Source organism: Rhinolophus sinicus, linkage group LG01, assembly GCF_036562045.2.
Source record: "Rhinolophus sinicus isolate RSC01 linkage group LG01, ASM3656204v1, whole genome shotgun sequence".
NCBI classification, from domain to species: Eukaryota; Metazoa; Chordata; class Mammalia; order Chiroptera; family Rhinolophidae; genus Rhinolophus; species Rhinolophus sinicus.
Window position 1 is genome coordinate 142,917,175 of NC_133751.1, and position 17,902 is coordinate 142,935,076.

Below are 17,902 nucleotides of genomic sequence, written 5' to 3' on the forward strand. Positions count from 1 at the left end.
ATTTTTGATACTAATGTGGTTTGGAGAAAGGTTTACAAATTCTTATAAAGTTAAAAATATGATTACCATACAATCCAGCATTTCACTCAAGAGAAATTACTACTGATACATTCAATAATGTAGATGAATCTTAACAGTATGCTAAAGGAAAAAAGTCAGAGACAAAAGGATACATACTGTATCATTCTTTTTATTCAAATGCTACAAAAACAAATCTAGGCTCCTGTGACAGAAGTCATATGAGCAAGTCTAAGCATTTGTTGGGCTTCACTGGAAGGAGCAAATGGGGACTTTGGGAATAATGTATATCCTCTGTTTTGATTGCAGTGGTGGTTAAATGGGTGTATATATTTGTCAAATTTCATTGACCTGCACACATAAAATGAGTGTATTTATTGTATTTACATAATATCACAATAAAGTTAGTTTTCAAAATAAATGAGAGTCAAAAGTTAACCTTATAATTAGCAACATGTCTGTGTTTTCTGTCTCTCTCCCTTTTTTTCTCAATTGAGGCACACCTAGAATATACTTTATTATCTCAAGAGATATTTTATCATCAAGAGCAGGACCATCCCTTTATGTGGAAAATAGGGAAGCAATATATCTAATAACTATAGGGATATGATTTAAAAAAGGGGGGTGGGTGGAGGGAAGAGATACCCACCATTCACAGGTTTCTAGCTAGGAGGAATACAACATTGGATAATTCAGTTCACGAACTCATCCTAGAAAAAGTGCTACATACCTCATTGCTGAATATCACTGTGGTAACCTTTGAAGTACTCCCCTTGGGAAGCTATGCACCAATGCCAGCGCCTAGTCCATCCTTCAAAGCAATTTTGGAACTCTTTTTCTGGAATGGCCATCAGAGCTGTCGTCGTATTACCTTTGATGTCCTGAATGTCATCAAAATGTCTTCCTCTCAATATTTCCTTTATTTCAGGTAAAGTAAGACATCATTGGGGGCCAGATCAGGTGAGTAGGGAGGGTGTTCCAATACAGTTATTTGTTTCCTGGCTAAAAATTCCCTCACAGACAGTGCTGTGTAAGCTGGTGCATTGTCATGATGCAAGAACCATGAATCGTTGGCGAAAAGTTTAGGTCGTCTAACTTTTTCACACAGGCTTTTCAGCACTTCCAAATAGTAAACTTCATTAACTGTTTGTCCAGTTGGTACAAATTTTTAATGAATAATCCCTCTGATATCAAAAAAGGTCAGTAACATTGTTGCAAACAAGTTTGTGAACTTAATTGTCAGACCTCGTAGGCTCGTAGGCTTGGGATGATGGATTCAGAGTTAAAAGCAAATACATTGGTCATTTAGGAACTCTGATGTAAAGTTTACTCTTTTATATTTTTATAGGTCTGTGTTCAACAATAGGCAAATAAAGCCACTGACTAAAGAGACTTTGTTTCCTGTAGAAATAATTATATAATTATTAGAATTATATTTTAAGTGTGAAATATTTGAATATGTAGACTATCTATGCTTTTTTACAACCCAGAGAAGTCATGGAAGTAGATAGTTGTAAAATATATGCACTGTTCTTTTAATACAATATATCTCTCACTTGTAGAGAAAACTTAATTATTTTTAACAGATGTGAATTCTCTCAATTAACATGAAGAATGATGGGTTCAGTGTTAAAGAGGGACATTTAAATCAGTGACCATGAGATTAAATTCAATTGCTTAAGAAAGGGAGAGAAACTCTGCTCTGATTATTATTTGATGCCTTTAACTTGATTTTTAAATATACAGCATAATTTCAGCTAGATCAGAAATTCTGAATTGAGTTTTGGATTGCAATTGAACAGATAATTAAAGTAACCACATTAAAAAGAATGCTACATAAACCTTTCTGGAGAGATTTTGGATAGGTACAGTATATGTATTTGTAAATAACACAAACTCTGACGTTAAACCACTTGGGTTTGATTAGGGCTTTACTTGTTAACTAGGCAAGCTTGGAAGTTATTTAAACTTTCTGTATTTTTGTGTTTCTCTTTCTGTAAAATTGGGATAGTGACAAATGGGGCCCATCCCGTGGACTTATTATGCAGATTAAGTAATTTAATGTATGTAACAGTCTTAGAAATGCCCAGTTCCTGAGCAGAGCTTAAGTGTTACCTATTTTTTTATTGTTTTTATTAAACATGAGCACAGTTTCCACTGAAAAATTTCTAGTGGTACTTGTAAGAGAGGATATCATAGAGGAAAATGAAAACTGTCAGTGGGTGAAGCACAACTGTGAAACATAAGAAATGCTAGAGTAGGATTTTTTTTCAGTTTTCACTGACATATGTCAAAGTATCCCAAATAGAGCCTGGCAAATAGAAGTTAATAAATGCTTGTTGAACTGAACTCAATTGAATGTGAAGAGATGGTTCCATCATATCCAGCACTTATAAGAGCTAAATGTTCAATTATATGTGAAGAATTAAAACTAAACATATAATATACATAAAAACAGAACTTGAAATTGTTTCATGAAACAGTTCCCCAAACTTGAAAAAGGAAATCTGCTCCATTTAGATAATTTACAGGTAGGAAAAAAAGTTTACAGAATATCTCAGTAGGTTGCTGGGATCTGATGGGACAAAGAGGAGGTGACAAGAAGTCACATTACATGAGAAAATAATGGAAAGAAATGGAAAAAGTTTAAGACGAAAAAATATTATTAATCAATGAATTCCTGAGTTGTACTCCATGTGGAAATATATCACACTGAGCCTTGACATTTAAACTTGACAGAGTTTGCTTCTATCTTCCCCACTTCCTTTTTTCTCATTTGCATAGTTAAAAGATGGTCAATAAAAATGGAGGTTACCTAAAGAATTACAGTGAAAACTAAACTTTATAACTCTGCCTTGGACCTCCACTTACAGCTTGCTTTAAAGTCATAGGGACATCTTTTCATAAAAGCAGAAGCCATCACATAATGATCTCAGATTCTTTCTTATAAAGGAGGTAATGTACCTTCTTCAACATCTCAAACGGGGGATCCCTGACTACTTTTCAATGAGTCAATGCATTATGCTGGTGAATAAGCAAAGTGATAGCAAGTTGCTACTGTCATGTCATTCTGTTTAGTTGAGTATAATGCCCAATATATAAAGAACTTGACTGTGTTACTCTGCCTTCTCTATTCTCCCATTAATCTGTTTTTCCGGAGACACATATTTTAACTTTTTAAATGATCACAAATCAATGTTAAAATCATGGAGATAAGTTTGCAACACTGACTGGCAAAGTAAACTCAACTTTATTTTGTTACTCTAGTAGCTAAGGTAAAGAGAGATACTCTGACTCTAAACAATTTTCTATTAAAAACCCTTTTGTGCACTCAGACAAAAAAAACCTAAATTTCCAAACTTGAGATATTGTGAATCTATAATATTATGAAATATGCTGGTATCTTGGTTTTGATGAATGCAATGTGGCCTAAAACATACAGTGCCTATAACCTGTCGAGATTAACTCTTTTCATCCAATTGTTCTCCCATTGGTAGTGCATAAAATAGCATAGTACGTAGGAAAAAAAGAGGCCAGAGTGAAGGAACAGAGCTGGAAGGAGAACAATATCTAAGGGATAGTGAAATGTTTTTGTTGTGCTGGAAGGGACGGTGAAGTAAAATTTGATCAATAAGCAATCTTAAAGGCCACTTCTAGAAGAACACTTATCTTATGGTTGCACTTAAGTAAACCAAACATACCTGATTTTGAAATTACTGAAATATTTTTACTTCTGTGTACTGTAATAGGAGAGGCAATAATTCAAATCAGTTCAGTAATGCAGAAGAGTAAATATAAAATAACTGTGAAAATATAACAATATAATGATACATATTGAATTAGTTGCTCTCTCAGTAGCATGAATAAAAAGAGCTATTAACCATAAATTGCAATGGAATTACTATTGGATGACATTACACCCTAATATAAAAAGATTTTAAAACTGTTTTCTGAAGTGACTGCTACTACTTAATCCTATACAAAACTAGATCTATTACTAAATACTGGAAGGCAACTATGACAGAGTAAGCTGCTTTTTTCTTTATGCTAAAATAAATTCTTGGGAAAAATTCCTCAAAAGGTTTATAGCTACCTTGAAAATCAAGTCTGAATGCAGAATCTCCAAAAATAAATTTTAGCCACATAGGTTTTATTCTAAGTAGTACAGGATTTAAACCAACAATGCATATGTAATGAAAATTAAACACTTCCATATGTGGTTATATAAAGGTAAAGATGAAATCATTGAATATTATAGAAGACAAAAGTATCAATAAGGATATTTTTAAAAAAATACCACCAAAAATATGTGTGTATACATATGTATATATGTATGTGTGTGTATATATATATATATATATATATATATATATATATGTATAATATGTATGTATAAATATTATATGTAGTCAGGTAGAAAGTTAAAGATTTCAAGAGAAAACAATAAAGAAAAACAGAGGAGGTTACTGATTATTCTCAGGCGTATTAGAGCACTGCCCCTTATTTTTATAGTGGTTCACTAATATGTAACTTGTGAGCAAGCATTCATGGTATGCCTTTGATTTTATAATGTAACCAAAATTCCCTTCTTTTTTATTTTTTAATAAAGAGCAATATTTAGATAATGAAAGCCATAGTGTATTTGAAAATAGTTTGCCTTACAGGTACTTGAGTATTGTGTTGATTTTTATGACAGCATTTAAATTTTAGAATTGTCATATTTCTTTGATGAGAAAGTAAAGGATTATTAAATGAATATTGACTTAAGCCTTACATGTTTTGAATAATTGAATTACAATTATAGAATATGTGGATACTTTATAAAGGGCAAGGGTAGTGTATGATAAATTTCTGAAATATTTGCATTTTTTTAGTAATTATTCAATTTAATTTTTGTGACTGTTAAAGTCATCCTTTGTTATAGCATGTTATTTGTATCCTGGTTGTTTTATTATTATTAACTAACAGAAAATGCCCAGAGGCAATGGAAAACTCAAAACTCAATATAAATTAATGCTAAGCAATAAGATTTAAATAACTGTGAGTAATACACAGATCAGCAGTTGGTTTATACAGATGGCCATTAAAATGTTGGAATGTCTTGAACATAAACATAAGGGGTGGTGGTAGGAGACAGGTAGTGATTAGATATGTGATCGCTGAGGTTAGCATTTAGTTTGGGTAGAACATTGGACCTTTTTTTTCTCGCACCAGAGCTTTTGTCCATGAAAAATTATTATCAAAATGTTACATTTCATATTATGGTGCTTCTTGCAGCAAATATACATCAGTTTATTTTGATGGACTGAAATGATTATTGGAGCTTCTGAAAAAGATCTTGATTAAAAAATCAAATAACCTCTTAGGTAATAGGAATTCTGAGTTCATTATGTGACAGCTACATTGAAGAATTGATGTAATTTCATTTTTGTGAATTTACTGGTGAAATATGCAAGTTTCCTCTGAGGTTTACGTCTGGTCATTTTGAAATGTAAACCTTACAAACCTTCAGTTGTCTCATGTTTTCAGTATCACAGAGATTGGCAATATTTTAACATTATTTCAAGGAATACATTCTGATTAATATTTAAAATAAAACAAGCAAATTGTACTTTTGTGATTCCACTCTTTTTGCCCCACCATTCATAATTTCAGTTTCTAGTTTTTGTTTTTTTCCCCAACCCTACTCATTACCCCACATCAGAATACACACATATATGTAATATCTTCACATACCTTATTCCATGAAATGTGATGACAATGTGATTATCAGGAAAGGTAGCAAAGCAACCTCCCACTTGAACCTAATCCATATTTTTGCCCTAAGAAATCTTATCCAGTAAATTTCTCATTTTCTTAATATCATACTATTATGGAGAATCAGTAAGAAGGTCAACCCCATGCCCAGCACCAAAAGCTGAGTACCAAAATGAAATGGTACCTATATATCAACCAACCAAAAATGACAACAGATAAACTTTCTTGATAGCAGAATGTGTTAAGACAAGAAGAAATGCCTGTTATCACTTTATCTACAGTGATTTCCAAAATGTGCTGTATGCATCTTAGGTCTGCACAAAATACTTCTCTGGGGTGGAAAAATGAAATACTAGAATATTTCTTTATTTTTACCTTACTTTAAATTTTCTGTTTTTGGCTTGCTGTAATCCCTATATCAATCACCAACAAATAATTTATTTCAGATATATGCTCATAGATTCGTACTTGAAGAACATGACCAGAAAAGAAAGTGAAGACCTTTAAGAAAGTATATTAGAGATTTAAAGTAGAATTCAATCCACAGAAAATGATGGATTAGTGCTCGTTAAAGTGGTTTAACTGGAGACTTTGTCAGTAAGTGGGGAATTCTTTACAGCTTCTACATACCTTTCTAAACCCTTTTATCATCAGCAAACTGATGCCATACTTTGAGCAAGTAGTGGAGATAATATAATATAAGGGTATTTACAAAGGAGACAATGTGAGTTTAGAAAAAGCAACAAGAGATGGTTGTATGCTGGGGCTGGTAATCAGAGGTTAAGTCATTACTATTCCTTGCCGTTAAATTGAAGGGGAGCACACAATTATATGAACTTGCACACACACCAAAAAAAAAAAAAAAAGAAAAGGAAAAAAGCTTCTATGGAGAGGACTACTGGACAGAAACTCTGGCCTTTGCTTTGGAGACAGAGCTAGTCAGGGACTACTACACAAGAAAGAACCAAGGGAGTAAATATCTTGACCAGGAAGAGTTCCTCTCATTGGCCAAATCCAATGTGAAACCAGAGAATAAAGTTCAGATGTAGTTCATACAGGTCAGCCTCCTGAGGAATAATTTGAGAAAGATAAGAGTGGAGTATAGATCTGAGGAACAAATTGAAAATTCCCTGCATTACACTTCTCTTTCTACTCTTTTCCAGATGAAAAATATGTGTCCCTAATACAAAGGATACACAAATCCCATCAACTACCACATCCTGGTGAATTGATGAAGTGTAGTTAGTCATGTTCCCAAACAAAATCTAAAATGTTAGCAAACCTCAGTGTTTTTTATATATGGAATAATTCATAATTAACATAAAATATAGCTGCTATAGTCTCATGATTTACGTGCCTGCTTATGAGGTTTTAGATGATAATTATATATTCTCTTAGCTACTTCCATATAGAGTATATCTTAAACTCTGTCAGTAACTAGTCTGTGCGGTATTCTTGACTTGGTAGTATGATCCTGTGGTATTATAAGCCTTTGATTGGTCTGCCTTTATTGTGTTGTCTCGTTGTTCTATTACCCAGCATATTACAGAAGTGAGGCATTCCATAAAACAAACCTCTAGGTTCCAGAAATAGTTATCTTTGTCCCCACTGTGTGGCAGCACTCTAACTTCCTTCTGGTAAACAACATCAATCACCTCAACCCTTATTGCAGTCCCTTTTTCTGCCAAAAAGTTCAGTAGCTTGAGGAGTTCATAGTAGCCAAAGGGAAGACTCAATTTCCAATTTAACAGAGCCATGACTGTGTTCTCTAGTGGAAGCAGTTCTCACGTTGAAACTAGTACCCTTTCTACCCATTAAAGGTTAGGATATAGAAATGGAAATATTGCTTCAATTAGTTATTTATTGAAATGTTTCACTCTCACTTCCCTCCTTGATTCCTGGACCTGTACATTCTGTCTATAAGATATGTGATATCGTACATTGGATGCTGGTTTAAGGTGTGTAATATCCTGTGGGATGACATCCCAAATCCACAAGGTTTTGTCTCCCAAATGATGCTCTAGTGGTCTTTAGCAGATTATTCCATTCTATAAAGTCAGCTACTTATACATGCTGAGGACAAGAGACCATTGGATTTTTGGGAGCCCATGGTTGCATTTCCTTTGCCATAAATTGTTTTCCCTGTTTTGAAGTGAGATCATTTCAAAATCCAAGGAAAATAAGGATTTTGTAAATCTACAAATGGTGGTGCTGACAGAATTGTGTCCAGAGAAGACAGATTCCAGGTATCTCTTTCTCCCTGTAAGAAGACATTTTTCCCCCACAGTGAGGAAAGGAGTCCAGTAGAATCAACCTTATACCAGTTTTTCAAAAAATGAATATGAATAGCTTTGTGTTGTCTTCTGCTATTGGCAAATTGTGCGGCAATAACCAATTAACTGTGATGAGAAGTTCATGTTGTCAAAGGTACACATTCTTCATCTGAGCTATTCTAGTCTATTAGTACCTCTCCCTCCCATCGAGCCACTGAAAACAGTGACTAACAGCTCTAGGGAGGATAGTCTTGTCCATTTGATTATTGAGAGGCTCCTCTGCAGTGGAAACCTTCTCTGGAAGATTACCTGGGGCGTTAATATCCATCTATAGTGTCCATTTCAGGGGAACTACACATATACTCTTCCGTTAGACCTCCTTGTCATCAGTTTTCCATTCTTGTTATTTTAAGTGTCTAACCAGCTGCATGACCTGTTTGCTCTTGCTCATGAGTTAGTGTAAATCCCACCGTGTTTTCCCGAAAATAAGACCTGGCTGGATAATCAGCAATAATGCGTCTTTTGGAGCAAAACTTAATACAAGACTGGGTCTTTAACATAATATAATATGATATGATATGATATAATATAATAATATAATATAGTATAATATAATAATGTAATATAATATAATATAATACCAGGTCTTACATTAATGTTTGCTCCAAAAGATGCATTAGAGCTGATTGTCTGGCTTGGTCTTATTTTCGGGGAAACAGGGTACCTCCAGCCATTTCTCCCTTCACATCGTATTCAGTCAAAATTCCTCCCTGAGTTCTGCCTGATAGGTGGATTTCCTTTCACCCACTGACTTTCAGGACCGCCCCTGAGTAGGGTTGTAAAGAAGCTGCTTCTGGCTGGTGCAAGCATAGAAAGTAGGTTCTTATTTAATCTAGTTTTGTGCTGTTTCTTCCTTCAGCAACCAGTTGTAGACATTCTCCATGACATAGTTGTGAGTGAGAGAGCCAACTCTCAGCAACCCCACAGAAAGGGAACTAGAGACATAAATCTCAACCTCATTAATTTTCGGTCCCCTAATACCTATCAGTGCCTTCCCAAATCCCTAAGGGTAAGGGAGCCCAGTTAATGTGAACATAGAAGTTAGTAACCTAATGGGCCCACCAGGCTGGAGGTGGTGCAGAGTGAGGCCTGGGGAGCTAAACAAAGAATATTCAGCACAGCTACCATTAACAAAGACTCATGATCCAGCAGTAGATTTGATTTTATGACTTAAAATACTTTAGGGTATTTGAACTGATCCATTTTTCTGCTCACACTTAATCCAGTAATTTTAGTTCCAGACTTTTGTGAAGGAGTATTTTTTACTTCCAACATTGGACTCATAACAACCAACTGAGTAATAGTTGCCTCACATTTTCTGTGACTAATATAAGTTAACAAATTTTGAGTATTTTAGAAATGTTTTCAGCTTTATAATGAGCTGCTATCTTCAGAAATTATTTAAAGAATATGTATCTACTTTAAAATTAGGTGTACATTTAATAAATATAATGTTTTTTTTTGTTTTGTTTTTGTCAATGTGTGTATATTTTTGCAAACTTGATGAATCATATATGAGATGATATATCAAATGGTGAAAGTTTATTGTGCATCTTAGGAACAATTAATAATAAATGTTGGATTATGTAAGGGCTTCTTTAAAACGGCCATTTTCCCACATTTGATGTCCCCTTACAAAGAGCTTCCCAAAGTATCTTGAAACCACATTGGTTCTTTTGTTTCCAAAGAATTAATTAATTAATTAAATTTGGGGGGGGACAGTATAGGCAGAGGTGGGGGGTGGGGAGATTTCCTATTCAGAACTGAAACTAAGACTATTCATTACTAGAGCCCTCGCAAGTTGAGGACCATTTAAATATTTTTAATGAGGAAGCTCATTCTTAATGCAAAAGGAAATAATTTCATATTTCAACATGATTTTATTACCTTAGCGAACACTTAAAGATGGGCTGATTGTTTCCAGGAACCATTTATGACTATAACATGTGCCAAGCAATCTCTTACTGTATATACGGATAGCATTGGCTTTAATAGATGTGTAGAATGTTTTATAAGAATGACTGTGATAGGAAAGTGAAACTTTTTATACTAATAAAAATGTGCTTATTCCCAAAAGGGAACCAAGAACTTTGCTACTTGTCCTTATTGAGCTACTAAATGCTTTCCTTATTTGTAAATTGTAAGAGGATTCCTGTGACAAACTTCCCTGTGACGAACTTCCCTGCTAGGATAAACCATATGTTTCTATGGGTACTCTGTTACGTGCTTGCCTTCATATATACATACGTTAAGACGCTTTTCTTTTTCTAGGAACTCCACCCGACACTGATCTCCTTGTCATGCCCCCAACAACTATTAATACTAACTTCACTTTGTAACTGTTACTGTAAAAGCCAGGTTGTATCCATCTTCATTGAAACTAGATTTGTGATTAATATAAAGCTGAAATTATGTGTGGTACCATAGTATCCACACATTTTAATTCGGTGCCACTATCAGTGGAAATTTTTGATATACTTTTGATAAATTTTTGATATACATTATACCAACTTATATTTATTTGTAATGCATACTTATATTATTCTTAACCGAACTATTAAATACTAGTGAGGACTAATATTTACTATAAAAACAAATATGAAGTAGAGGTTCTGCTTCTTCTCAAATACCACAGTGGATAATTTTATGCGCCTTTGAGATGGGGGAAACTTCTACTTGAGTTACTCTGGTCATCAGTCTTTCAATAGAAGAACTAGATTATCTCAAGGTTTCCTTCTACTTTTTCCAATTTATACTGATTATACTGATTGAATGAATAGTGCCAGGCACTGGGCTGAGTCAAAATTGGAGCAGAATATGTAGATAACTCTTCACAGCTTAAAGGGGAGAGAACAAAGGACACTAATAAAAATAACACTGTCAGGTGTAACAGAGACTTCTGAAATGCCAATGGTTTAGAAAAAATAGAGTTGTCATCCTCTCATGTGAATTATGCAATGGGTGTACAGTAGTCTCCCCTTATTTTCTGGGGATACGGTGCAAGACCATATCCAGGGTATGCCTGAAACTATGATAGTGTTAAACCCTGTATATACAGATTTTATTTCTGCATACGTACATACCTATGATAAAGTTTAATTTATAAATTAGCAAAATAAGAGATTAATGATAACTAATAATAAAATAGAGGAATTAGAAGAATATACTGTATTAAAAGTTATGTGAATGTGGTCTCTCTAAATGTTTTATTGTACTGTACTCATTCTCTTTTGATGATATGAAATGATACAGTGCCTATGTGATGAGATGAAATGAGGTATTCACAGTGGTATACGATTTACGACTTATGAACTGTTTATTTCTGGAATTTTCCATTAATATTTTCAGATTTGACTATTGATAACTGAAACCACGGAAAATGAAACTGGTCAACCGGTGGCTCTCCTCCAAGTGGTGGTTCAGACTCTCATGCTACTGCCTTCTTATAACGGCTTTGCTGGTTTTGACCACATAACTTTCAAAGTTGCTATAGTAAGGGAAAGAGCATGGGGAATCACATATGGGGAGTTTTCATGGGCCAAGCCTAGAATCGCCACATATCATTTCTATCTTCACTTACGAGGCCACACTAACTGCAGGGAAGACTGGGGAATGTTATATAGCTGTGGACCTAGTAGGAAGAAAAAATGGGATAGTGCAGTAGTTAGACTCTCTTGTAACAACTGCAATCAAGAGAGCTGGTAAACATGAGAGTGTTGGGGCTGCTGCCAGCCTAACATGGCATACTGTTTTACAGCACACGTTTTGTTTTGTTTTAATTAGTGAAAAGAGTACATTCTAAAATAATGATAAAAACTATAGTATAGTAAATATATAAACCAGTAACATAGTTGTTTATTAGCAGTATCAAGTATTATTTACACAATTGTAGGAGGATGTGCTATACTTTTATACAACTGGCAGCACAGTGGGTTTGCTTACATGAGCATCACCACAAACACGTAAGTAATGCACTGCTCTCTGACCTTACCATGGCTATGACATCACTAGATGACAGGAATATTTCAGCATCATTAAAGCCTTATGGGACCACTGTCATATAAGCTTTCCGTTGTTGACTGAAACATCATTATGTGGCATGTGACAGTAACGTCATTTTTGAGTCACTTTAATTATTTATCATTTTTAATGATTTCACCGTACAATTATGAAGAAGATAACTTACAGCATAGTATATTAATCTATATTTGTAGTTCAAACCAGCTTTGAAATTGGGATATTTCCATCTATAGTCAAATCAATAATCAAGATATCATAATGTAGATTTAGTTGCTTTCTCCTTTGCAATTTCCTATAGGAGTAGAAAAGTAGCACACATACTTTAATGGCAGTCCTTTTTGTTTGTGTGAGCTATCTAGAGGCGAGAGAAAGGAATAGACAAATAGGTATAGGTATGAACACACACGTGAAATATACATGGTCATTAAATGGTATCATGTAGCCGATTATGGTTTTTGCTTCAGAATGAGCAGACTCCTGAGGGAACTATGCAAATTCATTTTAACACTTTCTGTGGAATAAAAACTTAAAAAGAAAAATCCTAGAAATGGAAGGTACCTTAATGCCTACCTAAGTCCAACATCTCATCAGTAGCCAAGTTCACCCAAAACCATCTCCAACAACTTCATTTGATTTCAGGGACAATAAGCTTACTTACTAGCTTTAATGGAGACATATTACTATTAGGATTTTATTTCTTAAATTGAGCAAAATATGCTTTCTCATAAAATCCCTGCCATTGTTTCTGTTTTTATTTCTTAAAGTGAATAAGACTCTTCATAAACTTTTAAGATGATAACTTTGAATTGTTTGATATGGATGAATATATCTTTTTTTATTTAAAAAAATTTACCAGTTCTTACCATTTCCAGGTTAATAAATTACCTGCCTTATACTCATCTCTGAAGGTCCTTAGAGATGCCTATTCTTTTTTATAGTTTGACTCATGCTATTTCAAAGTGAGGATAACTTTTCACAGAAAACAATCAACTGAAAAATCAATTCTGTATTAGTACTAGTAATACCAGTCTTGATGTTTTACAATTATGAAGGTCAAGGCAGAGGAGTTTCCTTATTGTGTTACATCTTTGCTTTGACTATATTATTATATTATTTCAGAATTTGTATTTTATGAAATGTTAAAATTTACAAATTATTTTCACATAAATTACATCATTTAAGTTTGTACAGTGTTTTAAGATAATCTGGTTCAAATATTTGCCCTTTACAGTATGTGGAAATTGAATTCAATAAGATTAATGTGTTAGGAGCCATCACATAGCAAAACATTGGAAGGGTCAAGACCAGAACTGCATTCCTTTCACTTTAACTTAATTTAATATCATTATGAAGAATAAGTTAAATGTACATTAAGAGTGACTGGAACCTTGTTTTATTATATGTTAACACACATACAGACATATGTGTGCATGCACCCCCCCACACACACACACATACACACACATTGAAACAGGTATTTTATAGTTGGAAGGGCCATCAGTGTACTGATTACTTGAGGAAACTGTAAGAACGTTAGCCAAAGTATTGAATCCTGAGTTCTCTTAATAAGGAGTTAAAACCAGGATATTGCTTTAAAGTTCTGGTTATAGAGCACATAGTCTCCAAATTCAACTTGACATTTGGAATTATATGTCACAACTATGAGAGTTCCTTTTACTTATTTGAAAATGCTTTGACAAAGGAATCAAATTGCGATGGGTGTAAAAGATTATCCATCTTGCTTGTTTTTATAAAGTTATAATGGCAGTAGGTATGTGAACTATCAAAACATTTAACTGGATGTGAAAATAAATTAACCTTGGTAGATTTTCAAAAGTACTCTTTTATTTTGCATAACTTGGTCTGCTCAATGCTCTACGCCATCCCTATCCAATAAATATATTAAAAGATATGTCAAAAAACTTTTACATTTTGATATTTTGTATCACATAATTATTACGTCTCACAGATTCATCAGGTAATATTATATGTCTAGACTTGAAAGGCAACATGCATAATTGAGTTAATTAATTAAAATAGGTTGTTTCTTGGGGGCTGGGAGTAGGGTAAAAAAGATGAAGGGATTAAGAAGTACAAATTGGTAGTTATAAAGTAGTCATGGGTATGTACAGTAAAGCATAGGGAATATAGTCAATAGTATGGTAATAACTGTGTATAGTGCCAGTGGGTACTAGACTAGTCAGTGGAATAACTTCTTAAATTACATAAATGTCTACCCACTATGCTGTATACATGAAATTAATGTAAAATAATATTGAATGTCAAAATAAATAAAGTATAAAAAATAATATTAAAAATAATAACAAATAAAAAATAATACAATAAGTTGTTTCTTTAGTGTATGGTTTGTAAATAAGCAATGAAGATTTGATTATTGCATTATTAAACCAGTATATATATAATATACTTGTGAATCAAATCCAATACATGAGTTTATTTATTCAGTTCATTAACTGTGTCTGTGTATGTATATGTGTACCTGTGTGTGTCTTACAGCTGTTATTTCAAGAAACCAAGAAGGGCCAGGAGAAATGGGCAAAGCTGTGCTGATTCCTAAAGATGACCAGGAGAAAATGAAAGAACTGTTTAAAATCAATCAGTTTAACCTTATGGCCAGTGATTTGATTGCCCTTAACAGAAGTCTGCCGGATGTAAGATTAGAAGGGTGAGTTCACATGCGTTATATAATCCTACATATTTCAGAATATCTCAGAACTTTAATTAACTCAGATTATTTCAGTTCTAGAATTGTGTGGTTCTTAATAACTATACCATAGCAAGAATTTACTGTGTATGCATATGACGAGAAATATAAACTAGTTTCTTCTCTGGCAGAACAAAATATGTTATTTGAAAAAACAAAAAACAACAAACACTGCAGAACAGACAAGCCTAACAAGTTTTTCTTCATGAGATGTTTTTGGTTTGTTTTGCTTTGCTTTATCTTGCCAAATATAGAGCAAACATGCTCTTTGTAGGTTATTTTCTTGCCTATACACAAAACTCTTACACATTGCTTTGAAAAGCTCTGTGCTTAGCTATAACAGTGTAAAAGTGGCCAATTGCCTGTATGATTCGTTGACTCTTTAAAAAATTATTTATTATGGGTTCCGGCAATTTATGCTGCTGTTTATAATTAGACTACCCAGTTATCAGCCATGGAGGAAATATTCATTTGGAAATAATTCTGCATGAAAAATTAAGTTGAAAAATTCAACTTGTATATGATTAAGCCAAGCTCTAGATAGTTGAACATATTTTAAATGGATGTCATAAACAATAGAATGTTTATTGGCAGTATTGTCATCCTAGTATGTAGTTCTTGTAAAGCAAACTGTTGGCATTCAGAAAGATATTGCCTAAGATTTTAGAAAATATCCAAGTTTACAGGTATTCTGCACAACACAGTTCTATGCAAATAGAAGTTGTTCTTTTAGACATGTAATGACATTTTCTATATTCAACAGAATCATAGTTAATGCAAATAAATTTTGCCACATTTAATTGGTTTTATTACATTAGTAGTATAGTTATGTTGACATCATGTTAGGAAATGTGATTTTTTTTCCTTCTTTCTGAATTACTTCAAATAAGCCCAAAATAGAGTAGCCAAAACCTTATTGAGATTGTGGGGTAGGTTTGTCAGAATGTTCATTTGGTGGCTAGATAACTGGTTTATGTACACTCTTGTATGCTTTTAAAATGTCTCTCTCAACAAAACCATAAGCAACTACATATTATGGATATTTTTGGTCCCCAGCAAATGGTTAAAACACCAAACATTACATTTGTGCCTTCCAAAGTCCTAAATAATTTTATAGGTAATTCTGTCCACATTTGCATATGTTTGTGTGCATATAGAAACATTGCATATTAAAAAGCACAATAAGTATATTCTTCTGAATAATTTGAGTATTTTTGATGCTAAGTTTATAATGTTATGATGTTGCATTTATTACTTTGTTTTATACACCATGCTGTGATAAAATGGGTAAATGTGGTACTTAGGTATTCAGGGAAACTATGTAAACACTAGTTCAAATTGTTTTTTGTTTGTTTGTTTGTTTTAAAGGGAACAAGACTTTATTGGGGAACAGTGTGTACTTCCAGGACTTTTTTTCCAAGTCAAGTTGTTGTCCTTTCAATCTTAGTTGTGGAGGGTGCCGTTCAGCTTCAAGTTGTTGTCCTTTCAGTCTTAGTTGTGGAGGGCGCAGCTCAGCTCCAGGTCCAGTTGCCAGTTGCAGGGAGCACAGTCCATCATCCCTTGCAGGAGTCGAGGAATTGAACTGGCAACCTTGTGGTTGAGAGCCCACTGGCCCATGTGGGAATCGAACCGGCAGCCTTCGGAGTTAGGAGCACGGAGCTCCAACCACCTGAGCCACCCGGCCGGCCCCAACACTAGTTCAAATTTAAAAGAAAAATATTTTCACATTTAAGAACATAAATAAATTAAATTTTTATGTCATGTCTGGGATTATTAAGGTAATAATTGTTTTAGTAGAGATCCATCACTTAAAAAAAAAAAAAGTGGAATCTTCATTGAATAGCCATTTAACATATTGGTGGCCAGTGCTATATCCTTTTTTAAAAGTTGCCTAACATATTAAGTACTTGAATAATTAAACCTTAAACTCTGGAACAATTTAACATTTTATAAGTGGAAGATTCAAATTGCTTAGTATTAAAAAGTACACAAAATGCCATGCGTACTGTGAATTATATTGCTTGAATTTTGAGATTTTGCAAATAGTCTATGAAATAATATTAGTGAAATAAATAATTTTATATTTTATTTTTATGTTACACCACAGTGTATGCTATCAGTAAAACAACAACAGAAAAACATAAATACCATCCAAATGTCCTAGGCAAATCATGGAGTACGTGAAGTTCACTGGAGACATTTGCAAGTCATCTTGAATGACTCAATTGTGTGACTGCCTGGGAACAAATGTTGAAAAACACCCCATGAATCAGATATTCAAACTGTTATTTAAAAGATGTCAAAATCTGTTAATACTCATTTGATGTAGAAACCATTTTTTTTTAATGTTGGTATTACAGTTCAATTTTTTTAGTAGTTATATCTTAAAGGGATACATGGACACATTAAGCTAGCTTTAATGATTACTGATATAAATTACATGCAATATAAAAAGAGTTCACAAATAATTAGTTTTTAAAAAGCTTAATTTATTAAGTGGAAAACTTGAGTTGATATTTATTTAGAAATTGTCTGCACTGCCCAAACAGTTAATTCATTTAAATATCTTAGCATATTTTATTAAAACATACTCTTAAACTGACTCAACTGAATTCAGAAAATTGTCCAAATAGTTTAATGTTGTGTTTGGCTTTAATATCAATCTACAAATATTTGAGGATGTTTTCAGAGTAATAAATCTAATTAAATACCTCATGTTTTCACAGAGAAGAGACTAGATAGTTTTTCTTGGAGGCAATTGTGATGAGACATCAGGACAAATTGAAGTTAAGTTCTGGAATATCCATCCCCAGGGACGTATAAATATATTAATTTACTTATTCACTTAGTATATTTAATTTATTAATATTCGTAATACATTTATATTTAATCTTTAATTACTTAAGAGACATGATATAATTCTACCATAAATAATCATGGCACTTGGATATATTAAGTGCAGTCAGGCTAAAGGCCTTACTATATTTCTTACTTTCTTGAAGGTCCTCTGTTTCTGGGATTCTTGTTGAAGTCTGTACATATGTATAAA

At 33.3% G+C, this 17,902-nt stretch overlaps 1 protein-coding gene across 6 annotated transcripts in view; it reads left to right on the plus strand.

Annotated features, from left to right (window-relative positions):
• Positions 1-17,902, plus strand: part of GALNT13 (polypeptide N-acetylgalactosaminyltransferase 13) — a 459,656-nt gene that overhangs the window by 168,140 nt on the left and 273,614 nt on the right. For all 6 annotated transcript variants that reach the window (XM_074336508.1, XM_074336499.1, XM_074336497.1 and 3 more), the window contains exon 4: positions 14,646-14,814. In XM_074336508.1, coding sequence (XP_074192609.1) covers positions 14,646-14,814 — 169 coding nt within the window. The remainder of the gene's footprint in view (positions 1-14,645; positions 14,815-17,902) is intronic.